Source organism: Protopterus annectens, chromosome 17.part0, assembly GCF_019279795.1.
Source record: "Protopterus annectens isolate FY-2018-M chromosome 17.part0, PAN1.0, whole genome shotgun sequence".
NCBI lineage: Eukaryota > Metazoa > Chordata > Ceratodontiformes > Protopteridae > Protopterus > Protopterus annectens.
Window position 1 is genome coordinate 481,467,818 of NC_056751.1, and position 16,601 is coordinate 481,484,418.

Below are 16,601 nucleotides of genomic sequence, written 5' to 3' on the forward strand. Positions count from 1 at the left end.
TAATACAAGTTCTTTCATACATGTGTAACCTCCTGTCTTAACTATGGACTCAATGAATGTTATTTGGTACAAGAGTGTATATCACTTGTTGTTGAAAGCCTACAGAGGACAACAAGCTTATAACCCCCCCCCCCCTTTTTTCAAAAAATGTATGTATTTCTTCTCACAGGATTATTTTTAAAGCATTATCATTATATGTACTCTACAATTTAATTATGCATTTCTTTGTCAACATCCCCTCTAGTCAATTGTTTGCTCAATCTTGTTATATCCTGATATTACTAATATAGCTATATCTATAGCTATTTTTATATATAATACACACACACACACACACACACACACATGTATATATATATATATATATATATATATATATATATATATATATATGGGAAACTGTCAGATTCACGAAACCACACTTCCCTGATGACCAGATCACCAAGACCACATCTCAGTGGGAGATCACTGACAATGTTGAGTTGTGGGGAATGGGATGTATTCCCATTTCTGGAATGAGGTATGATCTTGGAGTTGGTATATTTAAGTAAGGGGGGTGTGGAGGGGTGCAGGGGGGGGCTTGCCCCCCTGCTATACATGTTACTTTTTGTTTTTTAGTTATATTGCTGAAACAGTAATACATTCCATTCCGTAATACTTATACTTACAATTGTCGGGGATGTGTGGTGTTGGGGATGTAATCTCGATGATTTGGTCATCGGGGAAGTGTGGTTTCATGGATCTGATATGGATATATATATATATATATATATATATATATACATACACACACACACACACATATATATGTAGTTCATATTAACGAAAACACCCAAAGTCGACTGCCTAAATATCAACCACATACAGTTGAAAATACAGAAGTAAAACAGCCTCAGCTCATGAATTTCAAATGTTTGAAAACATTGCTTTTTTATGGGGGCAAACCCCACCCATAACCCCTAAGTAGAGGGCTACATGCCACATACCCCATATTCCCTGTTAATTATATATACTAACTCCAGGATCACACAATCCCTAGGGAAAGGGAATATTTCCCTTCCCAGGGATAGTCAGTTCCTTAACCACATGCAGTCAACCAGACAGCTGCTGACATTACACACACTTGAGATTTTAATTCTGCCATCCATAAACACACACACACACTCATACATATATGTATATTTTTAAAAAGGCTAGAAACAATTTTACATATAAATTACTCATGTTCTGTTAATATTGCACATCACTGGAATGAAATTATATTCAGAACATGACATGACTTCTAGCATACCTATACCTTTAATCGTTATTGCATTAAAAAAGGATCTCATACTTATATAATTCCTTTACCATTTCCTATGAAGCATGCCTTCTTTCTAAGAAATAGCCTTGAAAAATAAAAACGAAAGAAAACATTATTTCTGTCATGAGTCTTCTATTTGGTGACAAGTAACATTAGTTTTTAGACAATCTTCACATTTTTTCTAGATCTCATGGTTCAGCTTCAAAGGTCACCATACATCAAAGCTGAATAAAACAGTGAAATTCACATGAATTAAAAGAGGCAGATGTTTTTAACTTTTACTTTATAAGCATGTTGTCTTAGTGTTTCAGTTCTTATAAACCTGGAGAGTGTCATGACTTTTAATAAACTTTACAAACATGAGTGTGTAGCTATAGTTCTGTACTACAAAACGTATAGTAAGTATCCTTGTGGAGACCAAAAGCAGAGAGAAGAATTCATTAATAAATGTGAAAAATATAATAATTCCATTATGTACCATGAAAATCAGTGACATTATGTAATTAGGCACATGTTTTAAATAATGTTTTATGCAAAATAAAGCCAGGTTTCTCTCTGTTCAGCCTGTCAAACACCCAGGTTTTTCAAGTCAAGTTGAGAGATATAATCCTTGCATCATGTTCTGGATCTGCCCCATAGCCTCTTCCCAGGGGTTTCTAAAACCAAAAGGAAGATTAGTAATCCTGCTGGCACAGTATTATGGAACAGAGTATTAAAACAAACACACTCAGTATATAGACGGCTACTAAAATCCATCCCCAAAAGCAAGCAGTGGTAAACTTCACATGTATACTACATCAGACATTCCTCCCAGTTGGATGTGACTAGTACATTTTTAAACAGTATTACAAATCACCTTATTTTGCCCCTCTGAGCCTGGATTTATTATATTTTTGATGGTTGAAAATATCAAGATATATGCAAGAAATTTAAGAACTAAGAAATTCATTAAGTTGTCATGGTGAGTAAACCCATAAACTTTATGAATGAGCCTCAGTTACACTATTTGCAGACTCATCCTTTTATTTATGTGATGTGGAAAGGTAAATAGAGAACTTTGATCTATGGCTCTGCCATCATTTCCCCAACATGTTCTTGTGCAACAACAAAGGTAACCAGAGCCATCATATCTTCTCAGCAATGGAATACATCTGATAGTTCTGATAAAATAGCAACAATAAAATAATCTCCTTTTGGTTTAATGTTCATTGGCCTATGGGTTTGCCTGCAGTTTTGTGATATGTTAAAAAGCCATTTCATTCATTTATTATTTCATGTGATAAGTGGTATTGCTATGATTACTTTCTAATACTAAAGTGCCTTTTAAATTGTGTGGTCATTCATTCATTAATTCATCTCCAGTAATCCATATAATTGAATTAGGCAACTACATGTTGTATGTGGTCATTCTCTCATACATAACATATACAACTATGGGCAAACTGAAGGAATGCCAACTGACCTACAACAGTTCTTTGGGATGCAAATGAAAATAAGTAATCTTTAGAACAGTAGAAAACTTCAACAAGAGTTGGAGAATTGTTAAACAGAATATTTATGTAGGTAGCTTTATTAAAAGAAGAAAACAATCAGGTGGATTTAAAGTGCAGTCTAAGATAAAAGGAAACGAAAACTCTTAAACTACACCTAGCTGCTAAATAGTTATCTAAAGTAGATAAAATTAAATGGTTAAAATCTTCCAGCAATCTTATGTCAGCATTGCCATTTCCCAGATTGCAGTGTTGTAAGCACATGGTCATTTCCTAAAATATGTTTATCCATACATCTGAGATGTGGCACAGTTGTATTGTTTGCACTTTCTCACCAGAATAATTGCAGATGAATAAATTAATAAATGGAAAAGATCAGATAGTTTTAAATGTAATGTTCTCAACTAGATAGTTCTCAGTTTTTCAATTAGCCTTTTGAGACTGGTTTAACTATAATACTCCCAATAAATAATGAAAAAAGTCTGAGACACCTCATTCTTTTAAAAGGCTTAACTTATAAAGTATTACATCTCATAAAATTTGACATAAAAGAAATCATCAGATTTAACTGTTTTTAGATTGCCAGATGTTAAACCGTATAGAATATGAGATTTGTCAACAGTTGCTGTAAAATTATAGTTCTGAATGTCCCCTCACTTAATACTAAAGGATGCAGCTCCCACAAAAAATATAACCATTCTGATTATGTTGCACCTTAATGAACATGACATGGCAAGTTACATTATAGGACAGTGGTCTTAAAAACAGCATGCCTATGAATCTTAAGTTATGGAAAGAAAAAAATGGTTAAAAAAATGATGTTCCGTGACCCGATGCATTTTAAAGCTAAGCCATAGATGACAGGTTAGGTCAGAACTGTGCATTTGATCTGTATATGCATTACAATTAATAAAAATATGTATGCTGTGATGCAAGCCATCCCTCCCTGTGCCCAAGATTCAGTTTGTGTGCTTCACAAACAGTTTTATTTTAGTCAGATGACATGCGAAGAAAAGCATACTGAAATTGATTTAGAACAAGGAGGATACCAAGATATCTGTAGAATTAATAAAGTAAATCTTTCTTTGAAATACGTATACTTTCCACATCTGTTACAGAAGGATAGGTGTGGATATTCCACAAAACTGAGTCATTACCTGATGAGTGTCGATTCTTAAGCTCTGCAACTCTGCTACCACAATGGACCTGCAGACTAATTTGCTCTGCCAGTAATGAAATGTGTCTACCTAAAAATTTAAAATGATCTGTTCCTTAATGAAAATTTAATGCAGTGCTATAGCTACATCTTTGTTAGTGCATATGCCTGTATAAATTTCTATGTAAATAGTTCTTCATTATGTTATATGTTTAGTTGTATTGTCTGGCCTTTCTGGCCTGGGTCATGTCTGAAAAGTTCCTTGGACAGCTTCACCTACATGGTTAAAAAATATTAAATAAATAAAATAAAATTGTTTTATATTGTCTTTTTCTATAATGCATAACATAACTGCTAAGTTTTTTAGAGGGATTAAGCTACATGTTGGCAGAGATCTTCTTATAAATGAAAAACATCATCATTTTTAACATAAATATGTGTTATCCGTGATAAGTGGTAAGATATATCGCATATGCTTTCAGTCACATAAAAGACATTAAACATTTCCAGAACATGTACCCTATATGCATCAATGTCATATAGGTGAACAATATAACACCATACCTTGAATTTTGACTTTGTCTTCCAAATGGTCTTATCAATGAAATAAAAATAAGCAGAACAGATAACCAGGTATCATGTGACCATTTTCAGCTAACCAGCATGCTCAGTTTTCAGTTACTTGGTAATTTAAGATGGAAATAACATAGAAATAAAATCATTTCAAAAACAAGAGATAAATTAAACAAAAAGTTTTGATCATTATGGCACTTAGTTTATCACAGCTGTATTACTTTCATGACTGAAGAAACATCTTAGTTTAGAAGAATATTGGCACACCTGAATGAATGAAATTGGCTCAATGTTTCCCAAAATATTAATCTGAAATATCATAGCTACAAATTTTCCAGTGAATGTTTCCTATCTCATTCAAATCTACTAATGATGATTGTTAGGAACAAAAACAGACACAATCAGCCATTTATAAAACATTGGCAAACCTAAATTCATAAAGTTCATTTTGTTTTAACAAAAAAAGGAATTATTTTAGCAATTAGAATTTCCAGCTGGTGAACTACATTTTTGCTTTGCCATTTTGTTGGTATTCATGTTGCCTCATCTAAAATTATCCTGAAATCATTTAACCTTGTCATCCAGTTTCTTATAGCAGGATAGGCTCTATGAGTCATTCCAAGCTGCAACTCGACAATCTATTATGCATTAATGCACCATGATACGCCATGAAAATAGGAACCCTCTCTCCTAATGTGTTCAGTCCATAGCAGTCATTACAGAGAAAATAAATCCACAGGAAAAAAAATACTCTTGCAAGCTGATAGTCCACATAAGACTGTTATTTCAGCTGTAGTCTTCTCAAAAACTCCATATACCCCCAAACCACCAGCTTAAAAATATTTTAAACCACATGTTTTCAAAGAGTTAATTCATGAAATAAAATAACATTGGCACGTTACTGTGGATTAAATGTGTTGACAGTTGCATTCATATATGACTTTATATGCATACATTTTTGGGCTCAAAAACTGAGCTGCACAAGTGTCAAGGACAGCCTTAAGTAAGCCTGTTCAGGATACGTTTCCTCTCTGTGTTGACGAAGTTACATAAAACCCTGTATTCAGTGATATTTTAGGTGCAGTGAGCATTGTGATTGATGAAACTGTCCCCAAAAATCAACTGTGCAGAGTTACAAGAAAATCAATTTAGCAATTAAAAAAAATAGATGTACAGCCTTGATAATCTGATGATTAGTTTTCACACAGTTCATTGTAGCTTGTATCCCCACTCTTTAATGAAAATATATCTGAAATGCAATTTGCCATAAAGAGCTGTAGCACAAAATAGGCTTTCATTTCTGACAAAAAGACAGCTGCAAAATTTAGTAGCACAACAGGTAGTTGGACAGTGAAACATCCAAGCAATATCAAAATGTGGACTCGAGTCACTATTTTCACTGAGTTTTGAACTTTAGAGAGAGAGAGAAAGAGAGAGAGAAAATATAATGTAAACTGAGCTAACAGACATACCACAAGTGGCCATCTCATCAGATTTCAGAGTCAAATTTGTGTTTCCTGTACATTCTCTTTTGAGGTGCTCTTAAAGAGCAAAGGTTCATGGACAGAATTGAGAATTGGGTTTTTAGCACAATTTAATGTGCCTGTGTTATTGTTGTAATGAGCCTTGTAAGCAGCATAGTGATTTAAGTGGTCATGCTCTATGGCGGGTAGGGTCATGTGGTTATCTCCAGGACTGGTAGCAGGAAGTTCATCTTCCACATTAATAATTTCAATGGTTCTGGTTGGTCCATGATGCTTGTGCAGCTGATGTTGCTTCCGAAGTTTGTAGAACACAATCAGCATGACAGCAGCCATGAAAGTTATGGCTACAAAGCATCCAATGATAATCTTAGTCGTCTTCATTACATCATCAAGGCCTGCCATTATATTTGTTGTAACATCAGTGATTGGAATAGTGAAGGGCTTCTCTGTTGAGCGAGTGCTGTGTGGCATGAGGGAAGTTGTGGAATAAGTTATTACAACAGGAGGTGTAGGACTTGGTTCATTTTCAGATGGTTTTGGATCTTCAGGTGAAATGTCTGTCGTTTCTACAGTAACTGTTGTGAAGTATGTGTAGCTGTTGATAGACGAGTCAACAGCAGAGACATTCAGAGTTGCAGAGGCAGTGGTATTCCCTGCAGAGTTACTCACCATACAGGTGTATTGACCAGTGTCCTGAACAGTAACATTAGTGAAATTCAGAGTGCCATCATGCAGGACTGAGATCCTTACCCTGTATGAACCATGAGTCATTAAAGTGCCATTTGGTGTCAACCAATTGACAGAAGTCATTGATGTACCTGTTCGACATTTTAATTCAGCAGCCATTCCTTCTGTAACATTCAGGTCAGTTGGAGGTTCCACAATGACAGGAGCATAGCATGTGAAGTGACTTTGGTCAAGCTCTCCAATATATCGACCCTTTAAATTTGGTGGGGCATGACAACGAGCACAACAAGTTGTATTGTTTGGTACAGTTTCCTTCAGCCACCAACTCAGCCAGAGGACATCACAGTTACAGTGCCAAGGATTATGGTTCAAATGCACTCTCTCTAGTCGATGCAGAGGTGTGAATAGATCATGTGGAAGGGACATGAGGCTGTTGTGAGAAAGGTTGAGTTCTTCCAAGGACTTCAGGTCATCAAAAGCATTTCGTTCTATTACAGAAACCAAAGCATGCATGAGCCATAGCCTCCGAAGGCTAACTAGTCCTTGAAATGCACCAGGCCTTATTATCTCCAGTCGGTTACCAGATAATTCTAACTCTTCTAGTCTGACCAAAGCTGTGAGGTTTGGGATATCCTTCAAATTGCACATTCCCAGATTTAAATATCTCAGGTTTATTAAACCCTCAAAGGCAGCTTCTGAGATATATTCAAGCTTCTTTAGTTCTCCTAAGTCTAATCGCCTTAGTGATGGAACCCTGTTAAAAGCATATGAAGGAATGCTTTCAATGGGATTGTTTCTTAACCAAAGTTCTCTCAATTTTGATAGATATTCAAATGCTTGGGTGGGGACAGTAGTCAAACGATTATCAAATAGCTCTAGAGTGTTCAGATTTGGGAGTCCATTGAATGCCCCCACCTCAATCTTGCGAATTAAGTTTTTGCTTAACTGTAAAATCTCTAAATGCCTCAGATGCTTGAAAGTGTCTGTTTTAATTACTTGAATAAGGTTTTCTTGCAAATTCAAGTAACGTGTATTTACAGAAATACTTTCTGGTACATCCACTAGGTCTCTACGAGTACAGATGACTCGACTTGCTTGATTGCTGCATGAGCAAACCTCTGGACAAAATGGGGGTGAGGCCAAACCTACATCTGGCAAAGACACCCATAAGATCAAAAAAACTTGACTCCAGATCATTCTATAGAGTTTGAGCCCCAGCATCCTTTGGGTTTGAAGACCTATCATCATGTTCAACATTCATGCTTTAGTAATAATTCTTCGATGAGAAGTTCACAATGCTGTTCTTCACCTAGAAAAAAAAAGTAGTAGTATTAGAACAGCTGTGTAAAAGCCCCACTTTCCAAATTTTACTACACTGAAAAAAAACTAAAATGGTTTTGTATTATGTGAAATATTACATCTTCATAATGACTTTCATATGTAAAATATTAAAACTTGTTAAAAAAACAAGATTATTCATTGCTCAAATCCTGAAAATGTATTTGACTAAATCTACAGCATTTGTTTACAGACAACAGTATCAAAGACGTCTTTATCACTCATAAGTATACTTGATGGCCTTTTCTGCAACCACTTACTTAAGAAGGAAACTCTGGAGCTATGTCTGACCCTTTTGTAAAGGACCACTTGTCAGATGAATACTTCACATTTGAGCCAGACTTTTTTGGTCATATCATCAGTTAAACATGCACCACAATGAGAAATACCACTATAAATTTTTGTCCACATGGACAATCTTTCTATATGTAACTATGGTATAGTGAATCATGTTTAGGCCTTTAGCACACTCAGCACAAATAATTCCTTTGTGTTGTGTGAAGAGTTATTGAGCCAGCAGCAGATCATTACAGAAGATATAAGTCAAAAATTCAATGAATTTATCTTCAATTTAAAATTGCAGTTCATCTGAAACATTCTCACTCATTTCCATATTACCATGTTCTTTGACAACTAAATCAGCAAATAAGCTTCAATATTTTAAGCCATCTATCCAGTTACACACACACACACACACACACACACACACACACACACACACACACACACACACACACACACACACATATACACACACACACACACACACACACACACACACACACACACACACACACACACACACACACACACACACACACACACACACACACACACACACACACACACACACACACACACACACATATATATACACACACACACACACACACACACACACACACACACACACACACACACACACACACACACACACACACACACACACACACACACACACACACACACACACACACACACACACACACACACACACACACACACACACACACACACACACACACATACACACACACACACACACACACACACACACACACACACACACACACACACACACACACACACACACACACACACACACACACACACATTTCAGTTGGCCCACCATGCATTTAGTCAGTCTGTTTTTAGAGTGTTCATTTTGGTCAGCCTTGCAGTTAATAGACCAGTCTTGTGATTGACTGGGCTGTAGACAATTACAATATATTTGGTAGGATATTGCACAGTAGTCATGGTTTTTGATCTTGTAGTCAATGTGTGTGTGTGTGTGTGTGTGTGTGTGTGTGTGTGTATATATCTGCATATGTGTATATATGTGTATATATATATATATATATATATATATATATATATATATATATATATATATATATATATATAAATATATATAAATATTTACATGAAGGTATGATAGTGAATCCCCCCCCCCCCCTCAGTGAGAGGCATTGGAACAAAGACTGCAGTGCTAACACTTTCATCCAAAAGGGAATATATAAAGTAATCTGACAGCAAGTCTTTATCCTGTTAAATTTAATACTGCCAGATGATGCATATTTCATATTGGTTTCTACCTTAATGTAGGAGTTGTAATGACTACATATATGCATAGACAATGGACAGTTAATACAACAAAGAAGAAAGATCAATATAAAACTACTAACCCACAAGAAAAAGAAAACATAAAATACTATTTTTTGTAATTATGGAAGCCCCCTTGTACCCCCTCAGTCACCCTGATAATTATATGTACTAACTTTGAGATTATACAACAGTGTGGAAAGGGCAAATCGTTAGTCCCTTTTTTTCACAATTTTGCATACAGCAGCTGACACTAGTAGAATTTCTTCAGTTAAGCTGGAAAAGTAAGTTTGATATTCTGAATTTTCACTCATGAACTGCACCCATATATATGTATATATCTATATCTATCTAACTATGGGCTCCTGACTTCTATATACTCAAACTTTTAAATGAGCAATCAGGAAAATATCAAGCCAAAATGCCTGAATAATGAAACAGTGAGAAGAATGGATGCACACCATCAAAAAAAAAAAAAAAAAACACCTCAGAAAGCACTTGCATTTTGCAGTGGGACAACCCCCACACACACACACAGACACACTCTCCTGCTAATAATATATTCCAACTGTGAGACTGCACCAGTGTGGGAAAAAGAGTATTACCCTAATCCATGCTGTGCTGCAATCCCACATGATAGGAGTTCAGTTCTAATGGATATCCTGTCGTTGTTTCCTTGTTCAAGCTTTGTGTCTCATTATTTTGCTGATCACACACACATGCACACACTGTTTTGATATGATGATATTAGTATGGATGAGGCCTCAGCAGCATTTGTATCACAGAGATGAGCTGTCCATAGTAACAAAATATATTTTAGGCTGTTCTCCTTTATTCAGCTAGAAAAAGTTATTTTCGAAATTATTTTAACTTGTTAAGTTCAGTAATGTTTAATAGCATTTGTTAGTAATATGGTAGTTACCCTATCCATTATCTGAATGATTTAAATCTCATACAATAAAATCATTGCAAATGCAAGGATTTTGTGTGCTATTGTGGAGAAGTGTGACAATCTATTGCATGCAGTGATAATGACCTTAGATGCAGCTACTGCAGTTTTTATACATAAGAGAACTAATTCTAAGTTGTTTTTATAAGCAAGAGTAATATGAAAGTGTCACTCATAGTTTCTACAAGGTGGGGAAAGTGCTTTGCACCCCTTTAGCCATTATTTGTGCATGCATTCACTAAGAGCACATGCCTAGAAAGAAATGAGATAATATGTTTTATATTTATTTTATTTATTTATTTATTTTACATTTGTTGACCGGGCTAGTCTAACATGTCCATTTTCAGTAGAGGCTCAGGGAGATAAGCAACTAACACACACAATTACAAGAAATGTTACTACAGTACAAGAATATAACAGAGGATCCTAGTAAAATATCATATGTTTTAACAATCTTAACACGAACACTAAAAAAAAAAATAAAATTTGATGCATTAAAATGATGTTTCTATATACATTAGCTTAAATTACAAGATCATGGTCTCGTTGGTTATTTAAGGAGAAGACTGGAGTTAGCACAGAAGAGTAAAAGGAGAGCAGTAACTAGCAATAAAAAGATGGTGAGCTAGTCAGGGTTAGTACAGGGGCATAACCAATGTGTTCTAAGGTAGGTGAGCTAGTCAGGGTTAGTACAGGGGCATAACCAATGTGTTCTAAGGTAGGTGAGCTAGTCAGGGTTAGTACAGGGGCATAACCAATGTGTCCTAAGGTAGGTGAGCTAGTCAGGGTTAGAACAGGGACATAACCAATGTGTTCTAAGGTAGGTGAGCTAGTCAGGGTTAGTACAGGGGCATAAGCAATGTGTTCTAAGGTAGGTGAGCTAGTCACGGTTAGTACAGGGGCATAACCAATGTGTTCTAAGATATAGTTTCAGTTTATGTTTGAAAAGTGTTATTGAAGACAGTGATAAAAGTTCAGTGGGAAGTTGGTTCCACTTTCTTCCCTACAGTGTTAGAGAACAGAGATTCTCCTGCCAAGTTGTTGGATTTACTTGTACAAATAGTTTATTTGATGATCGTATGTTTTTAAGATTTTTGTAAGGGGTAATGAGGCTAGAGAGTATTGGAGTATCTTTTTCACTTCTTCCACGGATCAACACTCTTCCTCCAACAAAACAATATAAGCTTATTCTGAAAATTCAATAAACAGACCATGCAGTAAAATGGGTTCATTAGCAAAACGACAACTTGACAGAAAGAAACTTGAAGAAACATAGCAAGTGAGTGCTGCATCACGAGGTAGAGTGGTCCTTTGCTATCAAATGACATGTGTCACTGCATTGCCTTTACTCCCACACTCTGACCATGTTACTAGATTATTTAATGTGAGACATGAAACTTATAAAATGAGAAATCTCTCTTTTTCTAAATTATCCCACTGGTGATTATAATGAAACAAGTGCATTTATTTCAAAAATAGCCTTTGTTAAAAACTTTAATGATGCACAGATAACACTTCAAGATACATGCTAGTAATTTATGTGTTATCACTAGTAGTATATCCTAACCTGCACACTCAAGAAATGAAAATAGCTTCTTGAAGGCTAATTGGCCACACTCTTGTCATCTATGTATTACATTCATCTGAGATTTTTTTTTTTTTAACTCAAGTTTTTGCAGACAGTTTTAAAATTGAAATCAGTCACACAATGCAGAGCTTTAATGTTAAAATGCATGGCTTTATGTTCATTCTGTTCACACCATGGAAAGCATTTTACAATCCCAATATGCTAATCTCAGAAGCGTACTAAATTTATTGAAAAAGGTGAAGGAAGAGCAAAGCTAGTGAGAGAATTCAGACAGTGGAAACAGAGAGGAAGATGTCCAAGATGGTATCTCAACCAAAAAATAACAGAGTTATATCCCAAACAGGAAAAAAATCTGAAGAAACACACAGCTGTAAAAATATGCAGTCAGAGTACAGTTTAATAACATCAGGCCCGACATCTCTCAAGTATCTGTAGTAACTGGGAATCTAATTTGGCATTAGCAATAAGTGGTAACATCTCTCTCTCAGCAAAGCTCTGCTGTTTGTTAGGCAATCTAAGCAGAACTGAGGTCATATGACTGACAAATTGTACCAGTCTTGGACTCAGAAAAGCTGTAAGTGAAGACATTTCACTTGAAATGTCTGTGTGGCTCTTCTTAGCACTGTTCCAATGGCACTTAGCTCATAATAACAAAATATAAAACCTTGCCATTATCTGTAGCAAATGCTACTCGGAGAGATAATTAGCACGTATACCTGCATGTCCTGCCCCAGAAAAGTACAGTAAAACACAATTTCAGTCTGACTGTATGCAGTTTTAATGGAAAGAACCTTGTTATAATACAATATTGACATATTATCAATCCATCTCCTATCAATCCATTTATTTTCTAAAGAACCTGGAATGCAGTGGAAGCAAAATGAGAAAGGTACAGCAGACATCCATATTCTAGCAACTGTCCTTACTACATCCTGTATGATCCTTAGGTATTTTCAGACAAAGTGAATTATATAATCCCTTCAGTATATCCTGAGTGCATTCCAAGGTCCTCCAACACATGCGTTTTGCCTGCTTCACCTCCTGTGGCAGGCACCCAGGAGCTATTAAGGTAGGTGTCTTAACCATGTCAGTTAAGCATCTCAACAAAGACAAGTAAAGCTTTATTTTTGGAACCTTGCAAGTTGCTGAATTCCTCATGCTGGCATGCTGAATGAGCCAGATGTACTGCAAAGGCATCTCTTTTCTGCCACTTATATTTCAAATCTTATCCTTTTAGTCATTACCCAAAGCACAGAACCAAAGGTGAAGACTGAGACAGAGTGAACAGCAAACTGAGCACTTCATCCTGCAACTCCACTGTAACTTCAGCACTACAGTATAATACAACACCTACAGTACTGCCACTACTGCAACCACCACCAGCCAGCCACACACTACTACTACATTCACACATAAATGGGATGCCAAGACACACTTCAGCTCTTCCGGCTACATCAGCTCCCCCAGTCTTCAGAGAACAAACCACTTTTTTTAAGCAGAACAGAATGACCTCTGATTTGGAGGTCCTGGTTTTTAACCTAATTGCTTCCCAATAAGAAGCAGGTCATATCATCACAAAACATAATATAAAACTCCCCATCCAAATAAAACAAAACTCCCATCCCTGTGCTTATTCAGGTGCAACTTAGATCTATGGATGGCAAACACAAGACTTACCTCAGGGCTGCCCCCTGTAGTACTAATAGCTACAGGCAGCTCTTAAATGATTTTTCCCATGCATGAGTCCCCTTAAATTATGTATGGTATGACCCCAGTTATTCTCATCAGAGGAATGTTTATGGCCAAGCTAACACCAAACAGGAAATTGTCTAGGCTTAAAATAGTTCACAATACTTACATATGAACCTTTATAGTTTAACCTAACAATGCAGTGTCAAGTTCAATTGTCAGTGGAGACTGCCTGGAAAAGTTCAACATGCTAGTAGAGAAGTCATAAATGGGCTGATAGGAAACATAGCATAACATCTGGTGATGTAGATTGAAATGTCTGGCATTTGAAGAACTGTATGTGATTAAACACAGACTTCATCCAGTATACCTTTCTTAATTAAGTAACCTAACTGGAATTTAGCCCAGACATTAATACAGATTACATACCATGAAACCAGGGATTTACAATCAAAATCTTGAAAATCAGATGACTTGCTCCTCTTCGAACATGGTAGGAGCGGCAGTCGGTATGTTGACAGTCAAGAGAACAGTGGTTCAGAAGATCGTCAGCAGGGCAAAGAAATGCAGCATGTCTTTACATAGCAATTGTCAATATTAAGATCGACAACTGATTGTTGCTTATATGTGTCGATCATTTGACCTCATTAACATGCATGAGATGATGAAATGCATTGAGGATATCCACGTTTGTGGTTTTGAATTCTGTTAGAGTGAAAGTCCAAAAATGGTATGCTAATAAAGAAATGATGATAGAATAAATTATTGGACTTCCAGTAAAATGGTATTGTGGGTTCAGATCACACCAGAGTTTCCGGGGGGGGGGGTTGGTATTGTAGTTAATGTGTTTACCTTACAGTCATAAAGTACAGGGTTTGATTCTCTCCACTGAAATGGAATTGAGCTAGGCTTAAAATAGCCTAGTCTAGTACTTACCTATATACCAATATTAAACAAAGCATGTCTGTAATAATTTATTTCTATCCTGCGTTCATTTTTACTAACATCTCAGTGAATAAAGAGCCCAAAGTGATTAATCCTCCCTACTGTCTATAAAGCTGACAGGATGATATAAGTAGTTTATAGAACATTTTTAAAGTTTTGTCTAATTCTGCTAACTTTGACAAACATTTGACTACTACTTCTGCTTGGCTAGACAATAAAGTTACATTAACTGTAGATGAAAGAAGTGTTAAAGATAATGCTTCTTTACAGGAAATGGATTGATGAGAGGGGGGACACGGTCACACTTTTTGATAAGTGACATATTCTTTCTTCCCATGGTCTCTCCCTATCTGTTTGAATACAAGCAGTTGTTATGCCACACTTAGCTGAATCAGCTTTCCTCAAAGGCTGAAATTACCATACAGGGATTCAAATGAGTTAAGGTGAGAAGACATGCACATAACAGCTCCTCCTTCTAGCTACAAAATGGACAAGGCAGTGCCATTTCCTTATATTTTCAAAATTTATAGTACAAACAGTTTTATGAAGCAGTGCAAAAGAGGTACATTTTGTATTAAATAGGATGGTACTCAGGACTGCTAGAATAGCTTGTGAATTACTAATTGGCTGCTTGGTTGCACATATTTGCCATAAAGTGTTACTCCAATTCATGGCACTTAGCTAAAAAATAAGCTAACTTAGTTTCTCTTTTTTTCTCAATTTATAAGAAATATAAAATGAAGAACACTGATCTGAAATAAGAGTACAGCTTATGATATAAAGCGTTCTGCTGGTATCATATTCCCAGACAGTCTCCTGCATCAGTCTACTGAGCTTGTATTCTGCAAGCACTGGTCATATTGAGGTCTATTGCTTAACTACTTTCTGTGTAGAATAATATGTCCAAATTATTGTAAATCCTATTAAAAGGAACACTGCTATCCTAACTAGTATATAGAAGAATCTAACAGAAATGAGATATTCTACACTTTTTACCATAATCATTACAATTATTTCTTTTAAATGGATTAACTTTGTCAAATGGAGAAGGTGTGACTTGTAATGTACTAAATAATTCTGCAAATGCTTCATTGTTTCGTAAAGATTCTTGCCTAGATATTCAATGAGTTTATTGGATTTCACATCAAAATATAGTGTCTGACCTACTTTTATCTAAAATCATAATTTGGAATTGGAAGTGTTCTTTTTTATACAAGCAGGTGACATATCCAGTTTTCAAGGGTTACGTGATTGAGCACGCTTTCTGATCTGGAAAGCACAACACATAAAAATCATTCAGCCAATTAAATGGTTTCATTTTGAAAGCTTGCTAATTTATCATGGATTTCATTCTCATTACTGAGCACTTCTATGATTTAATCATATTCACATTCAGTGATTAAACGTTTTAGGTGGAACAGTATTGTATTGCATGAAACAGCTTTGAATCTTTGGGCTTTCTTGGAAACTAGGCTCTCAGCTGCACATCTAGACTTAGATTTTACCTGGGGCACATGATGACTTTGCTATGAACTCTAGCTTATGTGCTTGATTATTGCATTATGCATTATTAAATTAAATCAGCCATGACCTACTGAGATTTATGAGAGATTGTTGAATCAAACCAGGAAGAGTATATAGCACAGAGATGATGTTTTTGAAAATGTGCCAATATGTATGAAATATCACAGAAACCTTATGTAGTTTTACACAATAACAGATATCTGGAAGCATATTACAGAATATTGCTTAAACATACTGGCGTCTTTGTTTTTGTAAACAGTCAGTGATATATTT

The 16,601-nt window shown here is 35.8% G+C and overlaps 1 protein-coding gene across 1 annotated transcript in view; it reads right to left on the reverse strand.

The window, feature by feature from the left end:
* Positions 1-399: 399 nt before the first annotated feature.
* The window catches only part of LRRC4B (leucine rich repeat containing 4B), a 1,817,755-nt gene continuing 1,801,553 nt past the window's right edge, over positions 400-16,601 (reverse strand). The window contains exon 6 of the mRNA XM_044059307.1: positions 400-8,002. Coding sequence (XP_043915242.1) covers positions 6,025-7,950 — 1,926 coding nt within the window. The 5' untranslated portion in view covers positions 7,951-8,002 and the 3' untranslated portion in view covers positions 400-6,024. The remainder of the gene's footprint in view (positions 8,003-16,601) is intronic.